Here is a 26,237-nt window from a genome sequence, read left to right on the forward strand (position 1 = left end):
AGAAGGGGAAATGAGAAGGGAGTGGGGAGGGAGTGGCAGAAGGGAGTCCTGGCAGATTAGGGCTTTGGTCAGGACATAACCTGACTCACTTCTGCCCCTCCCTCCACACACCCTTCCCATTTCCCCTTCTGTGTGTGTGAATGTGTGTGTGTGTGCGAGTGAGTGTGTGTGTGTGTGTGTGTGTGTGTGTGTGTGTGTGTTCATATAATCTAATGGGGAAGGAGAAAGGGAGGAAGAGTGATAGAGTGAGAGATAAGACTAAAGATAAGAGGGTGTGAGAAAGGAGGAAACAAGGGAAATGAGTGGAGGAAATGGGACGGGAAAAGAAGAGAGAGGTAGGGAGGGTCAGGTAAAGGGTGTGAGTGGGAGGGGAAGAGATTAAAAGAGAGAGGTAGGGAGGGTCAGGTAAAGGTGAGGAAAGAGGGGGAGAGAAAGGGTGTGAGTGGGAGGGAAAGAGATTAAAAGAGAAAAACTGGGAGGGAGGTGAAAGGAAAAGAAGAAAGAAATGAGAAGGAAGGAGAAAAATACGGGGACGGAGAGGGAAAAGAAAGAAAGGAAGTGGGGGAGGAGTGAACCAGGGAACAGGCTAACGGTGCAATAGGCCGCGATGAAAAAATAAAAATAAAATTGGTGGGTGACGTAGGTGCTTATTTAGATGTGTTCCTAATTACGTTGATTTATATCGTTTTCATTTTGTAGGCTAGAAAATGCTTATTTTACTGCAAAATCCTGCGATATAGCAAAAAATCCGTGATATGATAAATTTAAATATCCGCGATACAGCAAGACCGCGATAAGTGAACCGCGATATGGCAAGGGATTAGTGTACTGGAATAATGTGACGATATTTTCTTCATGTTTTTGTTTTCACCAGTAAGACAGAACATTCAAATGTTTGAATAAGTAAATGAGATAGAGACACTTCAATCTTTAAATGGCCATAACTCAAAACATGAATTTTTACCTTCAAATATTCCTATAAAATCAACAATGACCATATTTACTTGGGAATACCTGTATGTATTGTTTTTGACAAGGAATATCTATGACCATTTCTTTTTTTGTGTGAATTGTGAAGCAGAAAAAGACACTAGGGGGGAGAAAGGTGAAAAATGGCAAGGTTACATTTTTGCACAACATGATGCAGAAACATTCTATGATGTATGAAAATTTTTTTTGTCAAAATGGTGAAGCATATGGAAAACAAATGACCTTCCACAGCCCAAGCAACTTGCTTTTAGGATAATTAGTGTAGCCTCTGGAACATTTTAAGTCAAGAAACTGCAAATGATGTCATAATTTGGGAGAGGAGGAGGCAGTGTAGCTGAACATGACCACATGACCTAGGATATTCTTGTTCAATGGCAAACAAGGTGATAATAACCCAATGTAGTCTGAAAAGTTTCAAATCTTAGTTCCTATTACTTTTTTTAAATGCATTTTTTTCTGGTTGTCGGGCCAAAGGGGTTAGGCTCCCCTTAAAGATTTGACTCTTTGTTCATCTGCATAGATTTCAACAACACCATGTACTCTTGTTGAGTGAGTCCATAACACCGTGGGCCAGGTTAATCCGTCAAGTGACTTCCTGGTAAGACTCACTATTGTTATACAGTGCGCTACCAAGATATGTGAAACTTTTGGTGACCTCCACATCCTGACCATATGTATGAACTGACTGAACTGTGTCATCCAGAAAGCCTCCAAACAGCTGGACCTTTATTTTGACCCAGGAGACCTTCAGTCCCCGAGGCTTCTCCTTCTCATGCAGCACCTCGAGAAGCAATTCCATGAGAAGTACAGTATCATAAAGTCAGTGACTTTGATGTCACCAACAGATGCTCTGCAACGATTTTGTTCAGCAACTTTGTGATCTTTCAGACATCTATTGCCTATTCTTTGATAAAACTCAGCTCTCCCTTACATCTACACCATACATACTTAGTCTGTCCTTAACAAAAAATCACAACTGGAAACTTCATATCTCATTTTGCTAAATCAGCTTCATGAAGGTTAGGGTTGTCTGGTCTCCACTAATTTATTCTCTCTCCCAGATTCTATGTATATACAAGCACTTTGCCTGCCCTCATATGGAGTATGCTTCTCATGTGTGGGGGGTTTTAACAGACACTCTCCTTTGGATTGAGCAGAGTCAAAGGCATTTTGTCTCTTCAGTTCCCTTCCTCTTACTGCTGCAATGTTGCCTCTCTATCTTTTAATGAAATTTTCATGTTAACTGATCTTCTGAACTGCTACCTGTATACCTTCAACTCTCCTGCACACAACTTTCTACTCTAGTTCATCGCTATGCCGTCCAAATTCCTTATGCAAGAATTAACCAGCATATTATTCCTTTTGCTGGTGAAATTAAAGAACAGCCTTTGTTTTTCTGTGTTTTCTCCTGTCTACAACTGAACACTTTCCACAGGGTGTCAAGACACCTCTCCTACCAAATTTAACCCTCTCTTTCAGGTACTCTCACTGTCCTTTATCAGGACCTTACTCTAGCTTTTAATTTATGCCCTTGAGCTGCCTCTTTTATTATATGAAAATAAAAGCTTTTTTTATATGTTTTGACACATGGTACTGGTAGACTTTCTTGGTTGGGCCTGATGGTCGGCCCCAGCCTGTTGTGGTGGAGGCAAATGTTTATAGTGGCACCACCTTGCTTGGCTCATGCTGCCCCCACAGCTCATCTTTGATTCTCTCTTTTAGAGAAAAAAACTAGAGTCTGGTTTGATGGGTGGGTAGTCTTAGACCACTCAGCAGTGACTGAAATATCCCAGCTTGTGGCGGTGGGTGGGATGTGAACTTGCATCCTCCTGGACACAGAGCTGGTATACTAACCAATCAGCCACTGCCTCTCCATGTACTTTAAATAGAGATGGAAGATTATCCAGCAGCAGTTTTAAGCAGAGGTAGAGGAGGAGTATAGAAAGAAAGAAGTATAACATATGAAGAAGTAAATCAGGCAATAAAAAGATTAAAAAATGAAAAGGCAGCAGGAATCGATTGAATCACAGCAGAAATGTTGAAGTGTGGAGATAAGAACATAAGAACATAGGGAAACTGCAAGAGGCCGGGTGGCCTACACAGGGCAGCTCCAGAATCCCCCCCACTACTCACGGTGGGTGAGGTGTAGTTACAGGGGTTACAGGTAGAGGCTTGATCCTCGTTATACCGGCGGTACTAGGCATGCATCCAGTACCCCGTCACCTTACTGCACCCACACCTCACTGCCACCTGTCGTCCTCGTCCATGTAGCTATCCAGTCTACTCTTAAAACAAGCTATCGTCCCTGCACTAACTATGTGATTGCTGAGTCTATTCCATTCCCCCACCACCCTATTACTAAACCAATGCTTGCCTATATCTCTCCTAAATCTACACTTTTCTAATTTAAATCCATTACTGCGAGTTCTATCCTGCTGGCTAATTCTCAGTACTTTACTTATATCGCCTTTGTTGTAACCCTTGACCCATTTGAATACTTCTATCAGATCTCCCCGCACTCTTCGTCTCTCTAGTGAATGTAAGTTTAGATGTTTCAGCCTATTTTGATATGGGAGGTTCCTCAGCCCCTGAATCATCTTGGTCATCCTCCTCTGAACTGATTCTAGCAAGTTGATGTCCATTCTGTAGTGTGGGCACCAAAACTGGACAGCATAATCTAAGTGTGGCCTAACTATCGCTAAATAGAGTCTGAGGATGACCTCTGCACTCCTGATGGTTACCGTCCTGTTAATAAAGCCTAATACCCTGTTAGCCCTATTCCTCGCACTAATACATTGCTTCCTTAGTTTTAGGTCAGAGTTCACTAACACTCCCAAATCCCTTTCACACTCAGACCTGCCTATCGCTGTGGAGTCTAAACTATACCCGTGTAATGGGTTGCGAGTTCCTACACTAAGTACGCTACACTTGGTGATGTTAAAATTCATCTGCCATTTCTCTGACCAAGCTGACAGTTTGTTGAGATCCTCCTGCAGTGCTCTAGCATCCTCCCCTGTCCTAATAGTGCGTCTTATTTTGGTGTCATCTGCAAATTTACCTATGTCACTAGTTATCCCATTGTCTATGTCATTGATGTAGATAATGAATAGAAGCGGGCCTAAAACTGAACCTTGAGGAACCCCACTGGTAACATTACCCCATTCGGATTTTTTACCGTTAATGGTAACCCTCTGTTTCCTGTCGCTAATCCACGCCTTAATCCAATCAAATACCTTCCCTCTTATCCCATGAGCCCTGATGTAGTCGTTAAATGGATGGTCAAGATATGTGAAGTAGCATGGGATGGGGGGGGGGGGTGCCAGCAGACTGGACGAAAGCCATCATTGTCCCAGTTTACAAGGGGAAGGGCAGGAGAGGTGAATGTGGGAGCTATAGAGGTATAAGTCTCCTGAGTATACCCAGAAAGGTATATGGAAAAGTCATAATAGAGAGGGTGCAAAGACTTACAGAAGAGAAAATCAGTGAAAAACAAGGAGATTTCAGGAAGGGAAGGGGATGTGTGGATCAGATATTTTCCTTCAGGATGGTAGTAGAAAAAATAATAGCAAAAGGAAAGAAACTATACGCTGCCTTCATGGATTTGGAAAAAGCTTATGACAGAGTCGATTGGATTGCATTGTGGGATGTTTTAAAGATTTATGGTGTGGGAGGAAAACTGCTTAGTGCAATAAAGTCTTTCTATGAGGATGCATCTGCATGTGTCAAAATTACTGGAGAAACAAGTGAACATTTTGAGATAAAAGTGGGCTTAAGACAAGGGTGCATCATGTCACCATGGTTATTCAATATCTATATGGATGGTGTTATTAGAGAAATGAAGGACAAAGTTGAAGAAGTTGGAGTAAGATTGTTCGAAGAGGGAAGGAAGTGGGTACTGAATTCAATACTGTTTGCTGATGACACGGTGCTCATTGCAGAAAATGAAAGTGACCTACAAAATTTGATCAGTGTTTTTGATAGTGTCTGTAATAGGAGAAAGCTGAAAGTAAATGTCAACAAAAGTAAAGTGATGGTTTGTGAGCGAAGTAGAAGTGAGGTTGTAGATTTTGTATGCCCATATAGAGTGGGAATTGCATGTGAAAAAGAATGCAAAATAATTTTGAATGGTGAAGAAATGGAGGAGGTCATTGAGTTTAACCCTTTGGCTGCGGTACTCGACTATAGTCGCCGGGAGTGATTGCGCCAGGTTGCGAAAGTCGACTATAGTCACCATCGGTATAAAAATGTTTACCATTTAGATTATTGATCCGTTTTCCTCTAAAAGTACACACAGAAAGCCACAGGTCGATAGCTACAACTGTCTGCCGACGGCATAGGGAACAGTAAACAAACAATGCTACAGCTGATCGGCGCCCACGTGTGTGATGAAGTTCTTCTATCACAACTTCCTTGTATTTCTGCTCATAACAGAGGTAAGTTTTATCAATTATATTATTGCATTTGTGTCATAAACAATGCCTGATTGTTATATAAGCAAATATGATTCAAACAAACGAAGATGTATTAGTGTGACCTTGAATAAAGACGTAAGGTTTTTAACTGGGCATTTAACTCTATGAAAAGGGCCATTTTACTTAAACAATATGTGCGCACACACAGATACTTATGTATAATGCATGTATACATGTCTCATTCTCTTTTTCACTCTCCTTCTCTCTCATTTTACAAAACCTAGGCTAGACAAGTCTCTTTTTATATTGTAAGTCTCTTTTATATTATTTATGTCCTAGGCTAGACTGGGCTGATTATAATTGTTGTCTCTTTCTTGTATGCATGTTCCTTGGGCTAGACTAGGATGGTGATAACTATTGTCTCTTGCATATATGTACAATGTCCTTTTTTATTACACATATACATATATTTGTTTTCAAGATTACCATGGAGTAAGCAAGGAAGATGACTAAATTTCTGAAGACAGATGAAAAAATTCAAAGAACACTTGAAGAACTAAGAGAATCAGACAGTGAAAATGAAGATGAAATGTCTGAGGAAAAAACTGATGACTGGCTGCATGAGGCTGAGGATGACTTCAATGATAATAGTGTGGAGTTAGAAGAGGAGGATACTGCTGCTCCCTCCACCAAGATTCCTTCAAGTAAGGAGCATGTAAACATGATTTGGCATAAAGTGTTACTTCAGAGAGCCCCACTGAATTACAGAACATGATATATTTCACAGATAATCATGGAAGGGAAGGTATTGAAAATCTCTCACCCTATCAGTGTTTATAAAACTGTTTCCTGAAGAAATTTTTGAGCTATATTTTTCTATATTTGGTACATTGTTGCAATTTATATGTCTGATGAATTGAATTTTATAGGATATAATTTCAGAATATTTTTTTCATATAATAAATGCTACATGGTAAGAAATTTGTTTGATTTTCCGTCTTTCCTCCAAGGAAATTTTACATAAATTGTGCCAACTTTATATCAATAAAAAAAGGTTTTGCACTGAGTTAAGTGTCACAATATGGCAGCAACACCAATTTACAAGCCTTTTCTTAAGTCTAAGTCCCCAAACAATGAAGTGAATGAAGTATTTTACATTTTAGCATGATATATTTTATCATTTTTTTGGCCAGTTTTGTAACAATTTTGGACTTTTTTCAAAACTTTACACATTTTCTAAGAAAAATAAATGTCATTTATGAAAAAGGTAAGGTCTTTTCTCGATGTAAAAATCATATAAAGCCAATTGGTTCATTTTCTTTTTTTTGAGGGTATATGACGCAACCTTGAAAAAACCCAAAAATGCCCTTCCGCAGCCAAAGGGTTAAGTACCTTGGATCAGATATGTGTAAGCATGGTGGTATGGAGGGAGAGATAAGAAAAAGGGCATTGCAAGGAAGAAGGGTGGTAGGGTCTCTGGGACGAATCATGAATGGCAGAAGTGTGAGCATGGAGGTAAAGAGGGATTTGAGAAATACAATAATAGTGCCAACCCTCACATATGCAAGTGAAACATGGGCCTGGAATGAAAGTCAGAGGTCTAGAGTGCAGGCAGTGGAAATGAGTTATTTGAGGAGTGCTTGTGGTGTGAGTAGAATGGATGGAATGAGTAATGAAAGTGTGTACGAGCATTTTGAAATGTGTCACAGGGGTGAAGGGAAGAAGTGTGGAGTGGTGGAAGAAGTGAAGCGACAGACTTTAAAGTGGTTTGGCCACATGGAGCGAATGGAGGAGAGTAAGATGACCAGAAGGGTGTATGTGAGTGAGATAGAGGGAGGGAATGCTAGAGGATGACCTCCAGTGAAATGGAGGCATAGGGTGCAAGAGTACGTTAGGGAGAGGGGGGAAAGATCTTTGAGAAACTTTGAGCAGGCAAGGAGGGAGTGTCTGGATAGAGAAAGTTGGAAGCTCTTCTGCCATGGCCATCCCCTGGTGGGAGCTCCTAGGAGCAGGCGTCAATGAAATGATGATGAAGATTATCTAGTAAAAAACTCAGTCAATCAATCAATGGGAGTATACACTGGGGGCATGTTGCCTTACCCTCCCTACAATGCCAAGCAATGCAAGTCTCCATGAATGCCCCCTTCTAATCCTGAGTACCTCCCGGTGGTATCTATTGACTTGCTCAAGCCATGAACTCTGTGGGCACCCCTTTGGCCTCCTCCACTCAGGACTCTTACAGAAATATCCCAATGAGCAGGGTCAGCTTCTGGGTAGCATGCCACATGACTGTACAGCCAGAGTTGTCGTTGACGGACTATGTGGGAAATATATGTCAAATCAGTCTCACAGAGTAGTCACCAGTTTGACACAAAGCCATTCCAGCGATATCCCATGATCCTGTGCAGACACTTATTAACAAAGGCATCAATCTGCCTCTCAAAGTCCTTATATATTGTCCATGTCTCACAGCCAAAGATTAAGACAGGGAGCACAAGGGACAGTCCTTCTACACAGATATAAAAAATGCCATACTCTTGCTGAGCAAGTCCATAACACAGTGGGCCAAGCCAATCTGTCGTAAGACTTCCTGGTGAGACTCACCATTGTTGTGAACTATAATACCAAGCTATGTAAAATTTTCAAAGATCTAAAAAGAAAATAAATAAATAGAGAAAAGGAAAAAAAAATAAAAAAGGGCTGCATTAAACCTTGTTTTCTTGGCCTTGTCATACATTCATACACACAAGGATATAAGGGGAATAGAAAAGGCCATATGGCCTACACAAGGCAGCTACTGAGATGGGCTGTTCACCAAATTCCCTTCCTGTCCATAAGTGAATTTAATCTCTGTTTAGAGGTTTCAACTGTGTTTCCCTCAACTACATACCTACTCAGTTTGTTCCACTTGTCCGCCACTCTGTTCATGAATCAGATTTTGCCTATTATTTTCTGAACTGAACTGCACGTTTCCACAGCAGTTTTTAATATAAGCAAATCATTTAAATCACTCTTGATACTGGCTGATGATAACAATGGAAGACTACTATTGTACTTTATATTAGTTTACCTTATAACTTAAAGGTGGCAGGTGAGCAGTAATAGCTTTGAGGACATTAAGCTCTGAGGTGAACTTGAAATGTGAGAGAATCTGAATGGCTGGACCAACTTGACTTTCATACCACTCAGTTGGATCTTCACAAATGTGTGTGGCTCTGTAAAATATAAAGTGGCTTAAAGTAATGTCAGTACTCAAGAGTTATATTTACAATGGTGCAAATGGTGAAGCTGAACCAAGGATCCTATGAAATAAGGGTCTCCCAAAACTAAAGGAAAATATTATTCATATTATAGGAGTAATAATAAGTGATAATAATAATATTAAAAATAATAATAATGAAAATAATAATAATAACAATAAAACTACTGAGGTGAGGCAGCACCAGAGTTTCCTTATGTGAAGTGCATAAGGCCAAGGAGTTAAGAGCCAAAGCATGGAGGAAAATGAGGAGAAACATGACACAAAGAAACAAAGAATATAAACTGTCAAGAAACAATTTTACAGTGGCCCATCCATATGCACTGTTGTATTATGCATGGTTTCTGTTATACACAATTCAGAATTAAAAAAAGTTAATTACAAAATTATAAGGAAAAAATGAAGATACATACATATGTATTCTACATCGTTGCGAATGTGCATGTTTGTATGTGGGTTTGTTTGAGTGTGTATTATTTGAGTGTTTGCGTGTTATGTAATAGTTGCTCATTTGACTTGTGAGGGTTAGTGCTCGCTTGACTGGGGCACCAAGGCTTGCACAAGATGGCGCAATCGAGGAGCGGGCATATATAAGAGAGTTGGGAGCGCTACCCTCAGGCAGTTGAAAGCTGGATGTCGAGGACCTGTGCCCATGCCCTGGACTGTGAGGAGCTGTGTGCATGTGTCTGGACCAAGGAGTCTAGAGAAGGAGGGGCAATGGTGTCCGCTAGATGGATGATGTGGACTAGTTATCCAAATTGCACCTAGATGGCAGCACCAAGTCTGACAGTGTGAGGAGATCAAGCTTGTTAGAGGCAAAGTTGAGGGGTGGAAAGGCACCTGGCACCTGTAACATCGGTGCAGAGCTGCTCAAAGCTGGAGGTGAAACCATGATCCGCTAGTTGCATGTGGTCTTGACTGCCGTATGGCAGTCCGGTACCATTCCTCCTGACTGGAAGAGGGGGTTGGTCGTCCCTATCTGGAAAGGGAAAGAGGACCGATAGGGCTGCAACAACTACCGTGGTATTACACTACTCAGTGTGTCAGGCAAGGTGCTTGCCCACCTATTGCTGATGCATATTTGCAGCCAGCTGCTGAAGATGCTGAGACCTGAACAGTCCGGGTTCACGTCTGTTAAGTCGACAACTGACCGTATCCTAGTGCTTCACAAACTGGTGGAGTGCCGATGTGAGTTTCGACAAAGGATGCTTGCAGCCTATGTCGATCTCAAGAAGGCATTTGATTCAGTGCATGGCAAGGCACTGCAGGATCTTTTGTGACTCCGTGGGATTCCTGCAATGATTATTGGTTTGCTGACTGACCTGTATTCTGGGACAGAGAGTGCTGTGAAGTGTGGGAGGGGCTTGTCCAGCTTCTTTCCCATAAATGCAGGAGAGGCAGGGCTGTGTCCTTGCCCCATCACTCAGTTGCTGGAGGTTTTGGTGATTTCTCTCGAGGCACTGCACGAGGAGGCGAACCCCTTGGGACTTCAGGTCTCTTGGGCCAAGACCAAGGTACAGGTGTTTGGAGGCTTGCTGGATGAAACAGTACTGTCTGCTCATGTGTGTGGAGAGGACATTGAGATCTCAGAAAGTTTCACATATCTTGGTAGGGTAGTTCATAACAATGGTGAGTCTGGCCAGAAAGTCTTATGGCGGATTGGTCTGGCCCACAGTGTTTTGGACTCACTCAAAACAAATATATGACGTCAATACTTGTACAGAAGGACAAAGATCCAGATCTTCAAGTCCTTTGTGCTCCCTGTCTTACTCTATGGTTGTGAGACATGGACACCAAATGGGGACTTGGAGAGGCGGATTGATGCCTTTGGTAATACATGTCTATGCAGAATCATGGGATATCGCTGGAATGACTTTGTCAAACCAGCGACTACTCTGTGAGACTGATTCGACATATATTGTCTCAACATATATCATACTGTCAACTCCAATTCCGACTATACGGGCACATGGCACATTACCCAAAAGCTGATCCTGCTCATCAGGTTGTCTCTGTATGAGACGACCCTGAGTGGAGGAGGCCGAGGGGACGCCCACGGAGTTCATGGCTTAAGCAAGTCAACAGATCCTGCCAGGAGGTACGAAGGATGGAAAAGGGGCCTGCATGGAGACTCGCCCAGAGAGCCCCCGGACTTGGAGTCATAGGGTGGGTGAGGCGACGCGCTCCCCGGCGTATGCCCCCATTGATTGACTGAATTATTTTTTCCTAAGGTATAGCACCAAACTCAAGGATTACAAAACTTGGGGTATTGAAAACACTGAAAAGTGCTTGTGCTTGTGAGAGGGAATGAGGAGATAAGGGAGGTATGGAAGCAGCACTTTGAAACTGTAATGAATGAGAGTGTGGGAGGGAGAGCGGAAGTGACTAGTGTAGGAATAAAGATCAATGTAGGGCAGCCACATCCACAGGGGAGGGTGGAGAGAGGTGAGATAGAGGAGGCAATGAAGAAGTTAAAAAGAGAAAATGCCCCTGGAGCTGATGGCATAACAGCAGAAATGTTGAATTATAGAAGAGGTGTAGTTGTGGAATGGATATTATGGATATGTAACCTAGCATGGGAACAGGGTGAGGTGCCAGAGGATTGGAGAAAGGCAATTGTTGTGTCACTGCACAAAGGGAAATGAAGCAGAGGTGACTGTAATAGTTACAGGGGAATAAGTCTACTCAGTGTGGCAGAAAAAGTGTATGGAAGGGTTTTAAATGAGAGGGTGAAGAAAATAACTGAGAAAAGTGTAGGTGATGAACAAGGAGATTTTAGGAAAGGGAGGGATTGTGTAGACCAAATATTTGCACTTAAAATGTTAGTTGAAAAATTCATAGAGAAGGCTAGGAAGCAGTTTGCTGCATTCATGGACCAGGAGAAGGAATATCACAGGGTTGAGAGGAAGGGGTTGTGGGATGTTCCAAGGATATATGGTGTGGGAGGGTGTTTGCTGGAGGGAATCCGATCCTCGTACAGGTAACTCTCGATTTACGCAAGTTTGGTTTACGCGTTTTTGAAAAAACGTGGGGTCCAAAATCCAAATAAATGTTTAATTTACACGTTTTTTTCACTTATACGCAATATTTTATGGAGTGGCTACCAGATGTCTCATGCAACTGGACTCACACGGCGCCGCGGCCACACAGCTGAGCTGAGTTCTTCCCGCGCGCCACTTGAACAACAATACAGTACCCACGCTGCCATGCTACTCAACAATAGAGGTTGGCAGGTACCGGTACCAGTACCAGTACTAACGGTACCAGCTATACGGTATGGTACCGGTACCATACTGCTCGGTACCAGTACCAATACTAGCTAGTTGCTCATGGTGTCCCTCATTTCTTCCTCACACGAGTGAGGCTGAGACTGAGTGCCTGAGTGAATATCTCGGTGATATGGATATTATCTCTCTCTCTCTCTCTCTCTCTCTCTCTCTCTCTCTCTCTCTCTCTCTCTCTCTCTCTCTCTCTCTCTCTCTCTCCACTGAATGAAGTGAATATTAATTTTTCGATAGAAACCTACCTCTTGTTTGATTTACATTGTTTTTGATTTACGCGACCTCTTCAAGGACACAATACTTGCGTAAATCGAGAGTTACCTGTATAACAATGTGAGTGCCTCTGTATGCATGAAGGGTGAGTTGAGTGAGAGTTCTGGTGTTGGTGTGGGTGTGAGACAGGGGTGTGTGATGTCACCATGGCTTTTTGATGTGTATATGGATGGTTGTATGAGAGAAATGAAAGCCAGAGTGGGGGAGCTTGGTCCAAGGCTGAAAGTGAGAGGTACGGAGGAGTCACTGGGGACCTGTTTGCAGATGATACAGTATTGCTGGCAGAGAATGAGGGAACACTGCAGAGGATAGTGGATGAATTTGACAGGGTGTGTAGAGGAAAGAGCTGAGAGTGAATGCTGGAAAGAGTAAGGTTTTGGTATTCGAGAGGGTGAGAGAATAGGTCATTGATTTTGCAAAGCCATACAGAGTTAGAGAAGAGGGTACAATGAAGTGTAGGATAAGGTTAGGGGAGGAGAGAATGGAGGAGGTGACTGAGTTTAAATATTTAGGGACTGTTTCATGTTAGCATGGCAGTATGGAAGGTGAGGTGAGGGAAAGAGCAGTGAAGGGCAGACAGGTGGGGGGTGCAGTGGAGAGAGTTATGAAAGGAAGAAGTGTGAGCATGGAAGGAAAGAGAGGAATAAGGAACAGTATTATCCTGCCAACTTTGTCATATGCATCAGAGATGTGGATATGGAATGCAGCACAGCAATCAAGAATATGTGTAGTGGAAATGAGTTATATAAGAGATGCATGTGGTGTTTCAGGATGGGATGCAGAAAGTAATGAAAGCATGTATGAGTGGTTTGGTATGGGTGCGACAGCGAAAGAAGTGGAGTGTGGAGCGGTGGAGTGGGTGAAGTGTAGTGCATTGAGATGGTTTGGACACGTGATGAGAATGGGGGAGAATGAATTCATTAAAAGTGTACGAGGGAAGGATTGGGGGAGGGGGTGTAAGGGGAAGACCACCTGTGAAGTGGATCAATAGGGTGAGTATTGGAGTGAGAGTTGGAAGTAGCAGGATTGAGTGTGCTGAGATGGAGTGTCAGAACTGGGAGAGATGGAGACACTTCTGCCACGGCCACCCCCTGAAGGGAAGTTCCCGCGAGGGAGGAAGGCGTCGGAGATATAGGTAGATATATATATATCTCTAGTATTATAATACTTCGGTTTAGGAGTGCCTTAGTTTACGAATATTTTTATTTACGAGCAAAACAGATTCACTCAGAATGCCTTGGTTTATGAGTGGTGACTTGGTGTACAAGCATCCTGTTTGTACAAGTCAAAGACACGAGCATGGGTTCCCTTTGTTAGTTAGCTGTAAGATGAGATCGCTCAGAGCAGAAAACAATGGGAATGGGGTCTCAAGCTGGTGCCACACTGGACATTTTTCCTCCAACAACGTTGGCGGTAGGTGTAACTGGAAACTTCAACTTTTCTGGGTGTGCATCACTTACGACCAAGGTCAGTTGCCCGTAACCACAAAGTAAACAAACCAGTCACCTTGTATCTACATGGCACTGTTTGCCAGAGTAAGGGCTGTTGTGGCTTGTGTTGCTGTTGCTCAAATTATGGACTTGTTGCTACAGTTAAATGAAAGGAAGAAGCAGTTGTGGGTACGATCATGGCTTCAAAGACGGGAGGACAGGAGTGTTTACCCAAACCAACAACTCGCTCCTGGTTGGGAGTAAGGGCAACCGCAGTTGCTCTTAGCTCCAAGGGTTGGAGGAAAACGCCCAGTGACACTGCCTTCAGTCAGCGTTGCACACTCGCAGAGGTAGCACTCACGCGCTTGTGTCCACTTAAATTTGTGCTCTAGTGAATGATCTTGGTGTTTTCAGCACTATATTAGCTATATATTATACTATACTAGCTATATTATTTATAATTGCTATCTATTAGTAAAATTAGTTTTATTCTGTGTAACATAACATGTAAAATGATTTTCCTGTTAATATTTTTGGGGATATGGGACACATTAATGGGATTCACATTAATTTAAATGAGGAAATTTGTTTTGGTTGATTAATTTGGTTTGTGAGCAAAATTCCAGAACGAATTAAATTCGTAAACCAAGGTACAGCCAAACCTTGGTTTACGAGTGCCTTAGCTTACGAGTATTTTGATTCATGAGTAAAAAAAATCCACAAAAAAATGCATTGGTTTACGAGTGGTGACTTGGTATACGAGCATCCTGTTTGTTCCCTTTTTTTTGTCGCCACCCCGGGGGTGGGTGGGGACATGGGCTATATGGACACCATCATGATCAAGTGCAAACGTCCTCAAAGTGACGGCTCATGAAGGGGAGGAGGAGGATGCTAATAGACTGACTCTACCTGCTTACGTCAGCCTAGCCGACTAAGTCGGTCTTTCGACTAGGACTGGCGTGTCTCATTGTACAAGTTGAAGACGTTAACGTGGGTTATCTTTGTTTGCTGCAAGACGAGAGTGCTCAGTGCAGAAAACAATGGGAGGAGAGCCTCAGTTAGGGTTGCCACCTTGATCTAAAACAAATAAGGAATGTAACATCCCATCCTCTAATACAGAACGAATCCATATTTTAAGGAATGGATGGCAACCCTAAAATTTCTCTGGCCTGCAATTACTGACAGCCGCTGCCCACTGCTGGTGAAGGCAAGAGGAAAGGAGGGAGAGACGTTACGACGCACATTTTACACGTATTTCAGGACGACCCTTGAGAAACGTGATTTTATAGACTGGTTTTGTGGTTCACCATAAAATGCGCTCACTACATTTTTAAAACACTTAATTTTATCTGCTTAACCATTCAGACAACCAAATATGGAACAAATGGCATTCCGTATTATAAGGAAAGGGTGGCAAGTTTGCAACCCTAAAGGGTCATCTGGCGATTTATGGCCTTCTTGGACGACCCCCCATTCTTGAGACTGTTTTTCACCTCCCTCCCATAATCCGCCAGAGCGCTCTATCTTGCCCATATGATTAGTTTTTCTAACACTATTTCTCACTTTGTCACTCATCAAGGACAACACGCATTAATTTAGTCACAGTTACGTGATCTACAGTTCATTAGGAGTATTTCAGTAGCTACTTAGCGTCATTGCATGCGGCGGAGTTTCTTAAAACGTCCTTTTCCTCTACAAAATATTGACAAAGGCATCGTTTCAATATCTTGTTTCTAACGATGATAATGATGTTTTCATACCATGAAGTTATTACTTATCCTACAGTGATGCTTTAAAATGGTCTGTGGTGCAACAGTAACACAACAGTAACCTCGTGGACTATGTCCACCCCTACCTGGCAGGATTACCCATAGGAAGCTCAGGAAATGGTCATCGCCATAGGCCTATGGAGGTGCGGCCAGCAAAACAGTGGTCGTGCCCAGCACCACCGCGGCAATCTCAGGACCCCGATTCTTGTCAAGAATTGGGGGGAATTCTTTAAAATCTGACACGCCAGAACAAGAAACGCAAGAATTTCACAAGATTTTGGGTTAATTCTTGCTCGGTCAAGGGTAATTCTTGACCGCCAGATGACGTCTCTAGTCTCAGTCTGCGTTGTAAACTTGTAGAAATAGCATCCATGCACTCGTGTTATGTATTCAGCACTACAGTGTGAGTTCTTTGTGCTTTGACAATGTCCCCCAGAAAGATGGTTAAAATGGATGGTGCTGCAAAGAAGACAGGAACAGTGGATACTATGTTCACAACAGGAACGGGGGGGGTGAGCCTCAGCATCTTGTATGCCCTCCTGGATGTGACTGACTCCTTTTCACCCTCCATCTCGGACGATACGTCAGGTTAGCTTCACGTTGGTGGTTGAACGTAGTTCCAGTGCCTCAAGAATAGGGAAACTGCGGATGATAAACCCCAGTGCGAAGCCTACCCCTCGAGCGTAGTCAGCGGTTGCGGGAGTCTCCGTAACAACCGTAACACACTGATTTGTGTTTCGTAATACATATTTGTAAGTAAAATACTTTAATTCTGTAAAAAATAACATGTAAAATGATTTTTATATAATTTTTTTTAGAGATTTGGGACGCGTTGATGGGATTTGCATTAATTTCAATGTGGAAATTCGTTTTGGTTAACGAGTGTTTTGGTGTGCGAGCAATATTCCGGAACAAATTAAACTCGTAAACCGAGGTTTGACTGTATGACTGTACGTATCTTTGAATCAATAATTTTATTTCATTACTGTAAACACGAAATGTTAGTACATAAATAAATAATTAATCTTTGCAAGGCATCAGTACTTGACTGTAGTAGTATAAAAATACTGTTCATAATCTGAAAAGTACATTAAATAAAGTGGAATGCAAGATTATTGAGCTTTTGTGAAATTAAATTAACTAATTTCCAATGAAAGGCAGGAAGAAATATCTGCTAAACTTGAAATAAATTAAGTCCTCAACTCTGCCAAGACATATAAAAAAAAAATTAATAAACAAAGAAGTAAATCTCTGCCAACATGACTAAGACCCATGCCAAAAAAATATTGGGAGGAAAGGAAGAAAGAAGAATATTAAATCTAAACATTTAGGTTGCAAGATTCATAAATGTATGTGCTAACCAGGATTGAATATCTTAATCTACTATAAATATTGGCCTAAATTAACACATTAACTGAAATTAATCTGGCACACAGTCAATACCACTAACCTCCTGTGATCAACATCATAATCTGAGACTTTTGTGTGGGTTTGCAGCAGCCGCTCAACAGCAAGGGTGACCAGATTATGTTCGATATTGACATCATTCTGGAAGAGTGGATAGAAGAAATACTAAATAAAACACCAGGAAATTAACATTAAATGTTTTCCCTATGTCAGATGTCTCATGAAAAGACTGTGAGAAAAGAAGGATTGGGCTTGAATCTCTACCCAGTGAGTTTAGGATTAAAAAATAGGAATGAAACTCCTCTTCGCTCATGTACAGTAGGACCTCAACAAATGCTTTTTAAGTGAAGCCAAAGAGAGAGAGAGAGAGAGAGAGAGAGAGAGAGAGAGAGAGAGACTTTCCTATTTCTGTGAGTGAGTGAATTTATCTCTTTGTGGTATACAGGGCCTTGTAATATATATATATATATATATATTGTCATATGTATATGAATGTATGACTGTATGTGTTGCGACACCCGGTCGGTGTCACACAACAGGATGTTTAACAACACGTCGTGCTTTTGGCTGTGAGAAGTTGTGATGAACTGATGCTAGATCAGCAAGGATCAGCAAATGATGACTTTCATCAGCAGTCATCAACCGGAAGCCACACACTTCCGGATGAATCAAAATGCAATAAAAAGGGCGATCAACGCAGAGAGGAAGAGAGACCTATCGTCGGTGTGCACTTTTCTTTGCCAGACAACTCGGACCTATAAGGGTGACTGGTGGGCGTATATAGTCTGCGCGCCGCCCATCCCACCACCGCTACTAGATGGGGGACGGCAGACCCTGCCACCCCTGCGATCCTGCCCTTGTCACCAGCGAGGCGAAGGACGCGAACGTGCTGCATAGCGGGGTATCTATTTGCTGTCTTTGAAGTATTTTTAACACATTTATCTTAACACTACACTGATACGGTTTCAGTAATTACACCACTTGTACCAATATTTCAGGTGAATTACTATTATTATGTTCATGTGTTTAGGCGTGTGGGGCCGTATCTAATCTTTTATTTTTCAGCTGTTGATTTTTTCTGGCGTGTGGATGTTTAATATTCTTCCTGAATAACATTGTTATGCATTTTATGTATAGTCATTCATTTTATTTTCTCCTTTCTTTTGTATATTTTGTTGCACAGTGGAGAGTTTTGTCTTGCTAAGCCTCACTCATTATTCTTTTTCCTCTTTTCATGCATTTTCAAAGCATCGGGGAGGAGTGAGCACATACTTAGCGGTGAATGATTATTACTTTAATTATTTTTGCAGCGATAATTTTTTTTCTTTTACCATTTTACTCCTCATTTTACTAGTAACTCTTTTTAATGGCAGAGAAACCTGACCCGAAGTTACAAGCTCTCACCGAGGACTATAAGGAGTGGGTAAAGGGAAATGACAGTGACATCAAGGATAACGGTAACTGTCATGTAAGGAGTGGTACCAGTCTTCAAAGGGTGCTTTCTCCTCCTTCATCTAAGCTGCATGAGCAACCAAGAGGCAATTACTTACCTTACTAATCCCACAATGGCTTCTGAGCCTAATCACCCGCTAACAGCAACAGCAGTTAGGCCTTTCACAGGTAGTAAGGGAGGCAGATTATTCGGCCAGAGACTTCTTGTTTCAAAGTGAGATTGTCATGGACATTTCATTCGTGTCAGATCCGGGAAATAAAATATCTCTCAGCCGCTCGAAGGTTAATCCCGGGAATGGGAACGGCGGCCCTCATAAACAAGAGCGCGTTCACGGAACGAGAGGATTATGATGCGTTTCGGTCACTTTTTCTTGAAACATTTGAGGAAGATGGGCAACACAGCCTTGTAAAGGGTGTAAATTTTGCTGTGGACACTGCAAACGAGTGGCCTTTTTAACAGGCCAGTGGACGCCTATCGGCTGTCTACTGATCTCATGTTTTAAACAAGGAAACTGGACAGATGGAGAAACCATTTCTGTAGCTAATGCTGGATTATTACTAGAGTTCCTTGTGTACATGATTGTCCTTAAGTAGCTTCGTTTGTGCCGATGATATATTAAATGCGGTAGGCGAAAGTTGGGTTTTCGGGTCCGTAGACTTAATCTACACCATATCCGGGTGCCCCCGTGGCCATAATAACCCGGATACCAGAGGGTTTACTATATATATATATATATATATATATATATATATATATATATATATATATATATATATATATATATATATATATATATACAGTAAAACCCCGATTATCCGAAATGGAAGGGGGGAAGCCTCTTTCGGATAAGCCGATTTTTCGGATAATCCGGATTTATGGCCGCCATTTTGATCGCCGCCAGTTTGATCGTCGGCATTGTGTCTTGCTTTCTCGTTTGGATGAATATCACTTTGATCTTGCACCTTGGTTCTTATTTTCTCATTAGAACACATGTAGCTAGTATGGACGGACCATTAGCCAGGATGGATGAGGATGCTGTCGCTGCTGCTTTTTATCTAAAAGTGTGAAGTGTGTGACGCGACTGCCGCCGACTGACGATGTAAACAATGAAACCAAACAAACACACGCTACTCTAAACAAAGTAGTACGCTTAAAACATGTGATGTAAATGTTTTATTGTATGTTTGTCTGTGGGTCTCCTTGTCTGGACCAGTGTATGTTGATACTTGTGAGCGTTGCAGATCTGAATTGTGAATGTTGCAGAGTGCGATTGTGAATGGTTGTGCAAGCTTGCAAGTGTGACCTTGATGCATCGTGCAGGTGGAGGCACAGTATGATGACTCATATTATCGCGCAACTCGTATGTTGGAAGGGAATGTGGCATGGAGTGGAGAGGGAGTCGTTTGTGTCGTTGTCTTGAGAGTACGGTGTGAGAGTAGTCGTGCAGTAGTTTGTTCGTTTCACGCACCTACGTCCTTGCTGGGGCGAAGGTGCGGACGTGTTGTTGAGAGTTTGTTTAATGTTTTTGTCTAATACATTGATCTATTCGTTACAAGCTATTTCGCAATACGTATTAGAAAGCATATTCATTTTAACTGTTCTTATCAATTTTAAATGTGTTAATATAGCACATATGTAGTTACTTTTATTTATTTTTGATGTTTTATAACGTTTTAGTATAGAAAAAAAAAAAATTAATTGCATTATCCAGATCAATTTCGGATAATCCGGTTTTTCGGATAATCCGCCGGATAATCGGGTTTTACTGTATATATATATATATATATATATATATATATATATATATATATATATATATATATATATATATATATATATATATATATATATATATATATATATATATATATATATATATATATAGTAGAGCCCCATTTAGCGCAAGAATTAGGTGGATGAACGCGGTCGCGCTAACTGAATTCGCGCTAATTGAATAAAGTAACCAATATGAAAAAAGTTATTTGGTGCACACGTGGGTCTGACTTTTGGGTTTGATAATTACTCAAAATATGCAGTCATCAGTTATCGAGCCGTGATGGTGACTCTTGCGGCCCAAGGTGTCGGCGGCGGCAGCAAGTGTGTGTGACAAGAGTTCGGCCCCAGCAGAGGCTTGGCGGGCAGGGTGTGGGCGTGTGTGGGCGTCGTGCCCGGCCAGGCCGACATCACACTCGTTATTATCGAGCGTGTTACGGTGACGGTGGCCACTCAGTCAATAGTGACGCGTTGCCTCATCTGCCCCGCCATGGCAGGTTATAGTGACGCCCCGCGGGGCCGACGCGGCGAAGCTCATGCCCGTGGCAACGCCCCAAGGATGGCAGCGGAGGCGGCGGTGTGGCCGGGACACATAGTGTGACAGTGGCTGCTGCGGCGCCACACGGGCGGCGAGCCGTGCACCGCCCCCAGCAGGAGGCGGCAGGTGAAGCGGGCAGCCTCCGAGGGGGGCCAGGGGGGGTAGGACGACGTTAGGGAGCATGAGAGACTGGGACCATGTAAGTGGTGGCAGGGGCTGTGTTGTGGTGTGAGGCAGGCCACCAAGGCCACCGCGCATCATGGCGGCTTGGCGCAATTTTCAAAATTCAGTCGTGGTAGCTGCTCGCGCTAACTGAGGCTTTCGCGCTAATTAATTTTTTTTCTTGGTAGATGGTGGCTCGCGCTAATTGCGGTTCGCACTAATTGATCTCGCGCTAAGTGGGGCTCTACTGTATATATACAGTACCCCCTCGAGTTTCGCGCTTGCTTCATTCCGAAGGTATAGCGCTAAACTCGAGGATCGCGAAACTCGAGGTATTGAAATACATGAAAAAGCGCTTATTGGTTCCGGCCCATGGAAAAAAATACTTTTTTTTTTCAACTTGACTCCCTTGTTATCACAATTTTTTTCGACTTTACTCTCTTGTTATCTCAGAATACGTACCTTGGTAATAGGCAGAAAATGCGAAGTGAGAACAGGTCGTTCTCAAGCCGCAGTTGAAGGCGGCTGCCTTACAATTGGCTGGCAGTTCTGAATACACGCTTGTGATCCACGTGGTGTCGTCTGCTAATGTAAGGGTGGTTGCTCGCGGTCACCCGTGTACAGTTGGACAAACCTAAAGCTTCTGGTAGTTTTCTGTGTGTTATGGTATAATCTGCTAACTCTTTCTGTTATATATCATCAAATTACTAACATCATGATTAACTTTTCAATGCCTATTGAGCGTAAACTGCCGCCGCAATCACAAAACAGCTCGCAGAGAGGTTCAACTTGCTTACTGATTCCATATTTCCCTCACCACTCACAAAGACCACAAGTGGACAAAAAAGAACAAATCCAGGGAAATTAACACTTTTAATGCTGTGTATTCCCACAGCGCGCATGCGTGGTGGACAGCAGAATGACTAATTTCAGCGGGAAAATATTTCTTGCAACACCAGCCAGTGTATAGTGGACCTTCTTCTTTTGACCTGTAATGCTTTGTATCGCTTCTTAGGTCCTCCTTCTCCACACTTTTATACTTCACAACATGCACTTAGGGCCGCTTTCACAGTCATTTTGTTTGTATTGATCGTTACCAATGGCGGCGATCGCCGCCCTAGTATTTCCACGTGAAACTGGCTGATGGGTAGTGATGTGATGTGATGGTGTCGGAGGTATTGCCTTTACAACGGCACCTCGTGGCGGCTGCGGGGTTAGCCTCACCCCACACCTTACCACACACTCTCAACACCTGTCGCTTTCTCTGCAGCCACCACTACCCTATAGGCCAATTTCACGTGGAAAACTATAGCGTTGATCACCGCCATTGGTAACGATCAAAACAAACAAAACGACTGTGAAAGCGACCCTTCTTTACTTCACAGTGCGCACTTATACACTTCACCCTGAACTTAGGTGTTTTTTTGTTCTTTTCTTTCCCTGATTTTGGTTTTCTATGCCCTTTTGCTATTTTCCACTGTTACTTTTCACCGTCGCTGCCATGCATTACAGGTCACAAGAAGAAGAAGAAGAGGAAAACATCACTGGGAGATCTACAATTTTCATAGACTCGAGGAAAAAGTTTTTTGGACTGTGGTTCCCCAGCACCTCGTGGCGGCTGCAGGGTTAGCCCCACCCCACACCTTACCACACACTCTCAACACCTGTCGCTTTCTCTGCAGCCACCACTTCTTTTTGTGTGTCTCTTATCTTGTTAATCAAGTAGTAAGCAAAGCAGCTCTGCCAGTCCATTTTACGAGTCTCTTGGTGGGCCATCTTCCACTGCTCCTCACTCCTCAGCCACTGCCGTCATCTGTTTGTTTACATACAGCCGTGAGGTACCCACTTACCCACGCTCGTACTCACGTCCGTTTTCCATTCATACGGACAACCAACAACTCGCTACTGGTTGGGCATATGGGCAACCGCGGTTACCCATGGCCCCAATGGTTGGACTCCGCCTTTTAAGGCAGCACGCATGACGCCGACGGTAGGTAGACGTGACCCGTACATGTCAAAGCAACGCGAAACTCGTGGCGGTAATGTGCGAAAGTCGTGATGGTAAGAATTTAGGACTAAGTGCTAAACTCGAGGATCGCGAAACTCAAGAGGGTATTGTGTGTGTGTGTGTGTGTGTGTGTGTGTGTGTGTGTGTGTGTGTGTGTATATATATATATATATATATATATATATATATATATATATATATATATATATATATATATATATATATATATATATATTACTCGTGGCGGTAATGTGCGAAAGTCGTGATGGTAAGAATTTAGGACTAAGTGCTAAGCTCGAGGATCGCGAAACTCAAGAGGGTATTGTGTGTGTGTGTATATATATATATATATTTAACCCTAGAACGCTAACCATGGGTATGAGGTACCCGAAGCGAATGACGTCACTGCCATTGTGTATGGTTCCGGTGCTCTGAGGGTACCCACCTCCTCAGTAGCTTCATGTGCCCGCTTGACAGTGTAGGGGAAGGTCACGTTGTCTCGCTCTCTCTGCTCACCTTTGTTGTAGGCCTACATTCGGGTGCAGCATACCAATGGTTGGTGATACAGGGTGTTGTACATGTCCCTAGGATATTGTTTACGTACTTTTTTAGTGATCACCTGTGCAGTGGATCATAGGACCTGGGAGGCCATACAAGAAGTTTGGAAGCCATCGGATGATAATTTTTTTATGAAATTTTTTTGAAATTTTGAACATTTTTCCTATTTTAGTAACAATTTTCAGTAAATGATTTTAATAACAAAACAATACGTTTTTCAGTTCTTCTTAATGTTAAGTCAAGATACAAAGTTTGAAGTCCCTTCATGTAACTTTATTCCATTAAAACTTTACATTTAATTTAATTTTTTTTTTTTTCAAAATCGGGTATGATGTACCCATGGTTAGTAGTGTGACTTTTCTAAGGTTAGTGTTCTATATATATATATATATATATATATATATATATATATATATATATATATATATATATATATATATATATATATATATATATATATATATATACAGTCACCCACTGCTCATGGTCTCACCCATCGCGGTTTCGATTCAAGGGTCAATTAGGACCCCCGCTTATACGCTGCCCCAGTTTCGCGTAGATGCGGATGCATTGACGCTAAATAGGAAGGCAGAGAGGAGGGAGGAGGCAGAGGAGGGGGGAAGGAGAGAGGAGGAGGAAGGCAGAGAGGAGGGAGGAGGGAGGCAGAGAGGAGGGGGAAGGGAGAGAGGAGGGAGGCGGGGCAATGGACGTTAAGGCGGTGTCACACTAGCACTTTTTCCGTCGATTAATGCCATTTCCGTCGATTTTTCATCGTTCCGCATGAACTTATCGCATGAATTTGTCAGGCGATCAGGATCGTTTCCACCTGCAAATTTCCGCCTTTGTTTACATTTCCAAGACCAAGACCGAGACTTTCCGCGTGGCTTCAACCTGTCTCAAACGCTCTCCTGCAGTGACAGCCTTCCTCATCCTGGTGTCACTTCTGGCAATGAGAGGTGTCACTAACTCCAGAAGTCTGTGGTACTGGCTCTTGTCCAACCTGATCCAATTCTTCAGAGTCTCATGATCCTCTAAACTCAGCTCTTTTAACAGCCTGTGGGACACACTTTCTCTTTCCCGACGAGCCAACCATGAGCGCATCCATGCATGCTTTTTGGCTTGTTTAGCTCGTCTAAGTCTCACAATACACATTATTAGGTTCAGAGCAGCGTATCTTTGCCGCAGCGTGGACTCCATGTTTGTTTACATTCCCATGGTCTGTGCCGACGGAAAGTTTCAGACGAAACACCGTTTGTGCGTGACAGGCCGCAGCCAAAATATCGACGATTTTCAGAAAAACGACGGAAAAAGTTGACGGAAAAAGTGCTAGTGTGACACCGCCTTTAGGTTGCTCCTGAGTGACGTCACGGTTAGACTGTGACGTCATGCTTTCCTATTGGCCAGCAGCTCACTCAGGGACGACTGCTATTGGTCGAGATTTTCTCATAGCAACATTATCCTAAAAAAAAAAATTCACGCGCCGCCACACTGCAGTGTTGCCAGATTGGGCTACTTATCGCAAATTGGGCTACTTTTGGGAACGAAAGAAACATGTTTTATATGACGTGTCAAAGGTGACTTCCCCAAATGCATATTTACCCATAGGGTTATAGTCCCGCCGTCATGGTTCACGATCGCCAAGTCCGAACGAAATACCTAAGGGGATGTATATATATATATATATATATATATATATATATATATATATATATATATATATATATATATATATATATATATATATATATATATATATATATATATATATATATATATATATATATATATATATATATATATATATATATATATATATATATATATATATATATATATATATATATATATATATATATATATATATATATATATATACATATATATACATATATATATATATATATATATATATATATATATATATATATACACACACACACACACAATACCCTCTTGAGTTTCGCGATCCTCGAGTTTAGCACTTAGTCCTAAATTCTTACCATCACGACTTTCGCACATTACCGCCACGAGTTTCGCGCTCCTTTGACATGTACGGGTCACATCTACCTACCGTCGGCGTCATGCGTGCTGCCTTAAAAGGCGGAGTCCAACCATTGGGGCTATGGGTAACCGCGGTTGCCCATATGCCCAACCGGTAGTGAGTTGTTAGTTGTCCGTATGAATGGAAAACGGATGTGAGTACGAGCGTGGGTAAGTGGGTACCTCACGGCTGTATGTAAACAAACAGATGACGGCAGTGGCTGAGGAGTGAGGAGCAGTGGCAGATGGCCCACCAAAGAAAGAAAGAAAAGAACAGAAAAACACCTAAGTTCAGGGTGAAGTGTATAAGTGCGCACTGTGAAGAAGGGTTCACATTTCATATATATATATATATATATATATATATATATATATATATATATATATATATATATATATATATATATATATATATATATATAGGTAACTCGATTTATGTGTGTTTGGTTTACGCATTTTTTAAATAACGCGGTGTCCAAAATCCATGTAAATGTTTAATTTACCCATTTTTTCCCTTATACGCGATATTTGAAGGAGTGACCACCAGATGTCTCACACAACTGGACTCACACGGCGCCGCAGCCACACAGTTGAGCTCAGTTCTTCCCACGCGCCACTTGAACAACAATACAGTACCCACGCTGCCACGCTACTCAACAATAGGGGTGGGTAGGTACCGGTACCAGTACTGGTACTAACGGTACCAGCTATACGGTATGGTACTGGTACCAAACTGCTCGGTACCAGTACCAATACTAGCTAGTCGCTCATGGTGTCCCTCATTTCTTCCTCAAACGAGTGAGGCTGAGACTAAGTGCCTGAGTGGATATCTCGGTGATATGGATATTCTCTCTCTCTCTCTCTCTCTCTCTCTCTCTCTCTCC

At 42.3% G+C, this 26,237-nt stretch overlaps 1 protein-coding gene across 6 annotated transcripts in view; it reads right to left on the reverse strand.

Annotated features, from left to right (window-relative positions):
- LOC126997302 (uncharacterized) overlaps positions 1 to 26,237 on the reverse strand; it is a 173,270-nt gene that overhangs the window by 50,615 nt on the left and 96,418 nt on the right. For 5 of the 6 annotated variants that reach the window (XM_050858302.1, XM_050858304.1, XM_050858301.1 and 2 more), the window contains 2 exons: positions 16,865 to 16,962; positions 8,473 to 8,617 (listed from right to left, as the gene is read on the reverse strand). In XM_050858302.1, coding sequence (XP_050714259.1) covers positions 8,473 to 8,617; positions 16,865 to 16,962 — 243 coding nt within the window. Of the gene's footprint in view, positions 1 to 8,472; positions 8,618 to 9,501; positions 9,635 to 16,864; positions 16,963 to 26,237 lie in introns of those variants that run through there. The other variant, XM_050858306.1, reaches the window with a different exon arrangement.

The sequence above is a fragment of the Eriocheir sinensis genome, chromosome 12 (assembly GCF_024679095.1).
Source record: "Eriocheir sinensis breed Jianghai 21 chromosome 12, ASM2467909v1, whole genome shotgun sequence".
In the NCBI taxonomy this organism is placed as follows: domain Eukaryota; kingdom Metazoa; phylum Arthropoda; class Malacostraca; order Decapoda; family Varunidae; genus Eriocheir; species Eriocheir sinensis.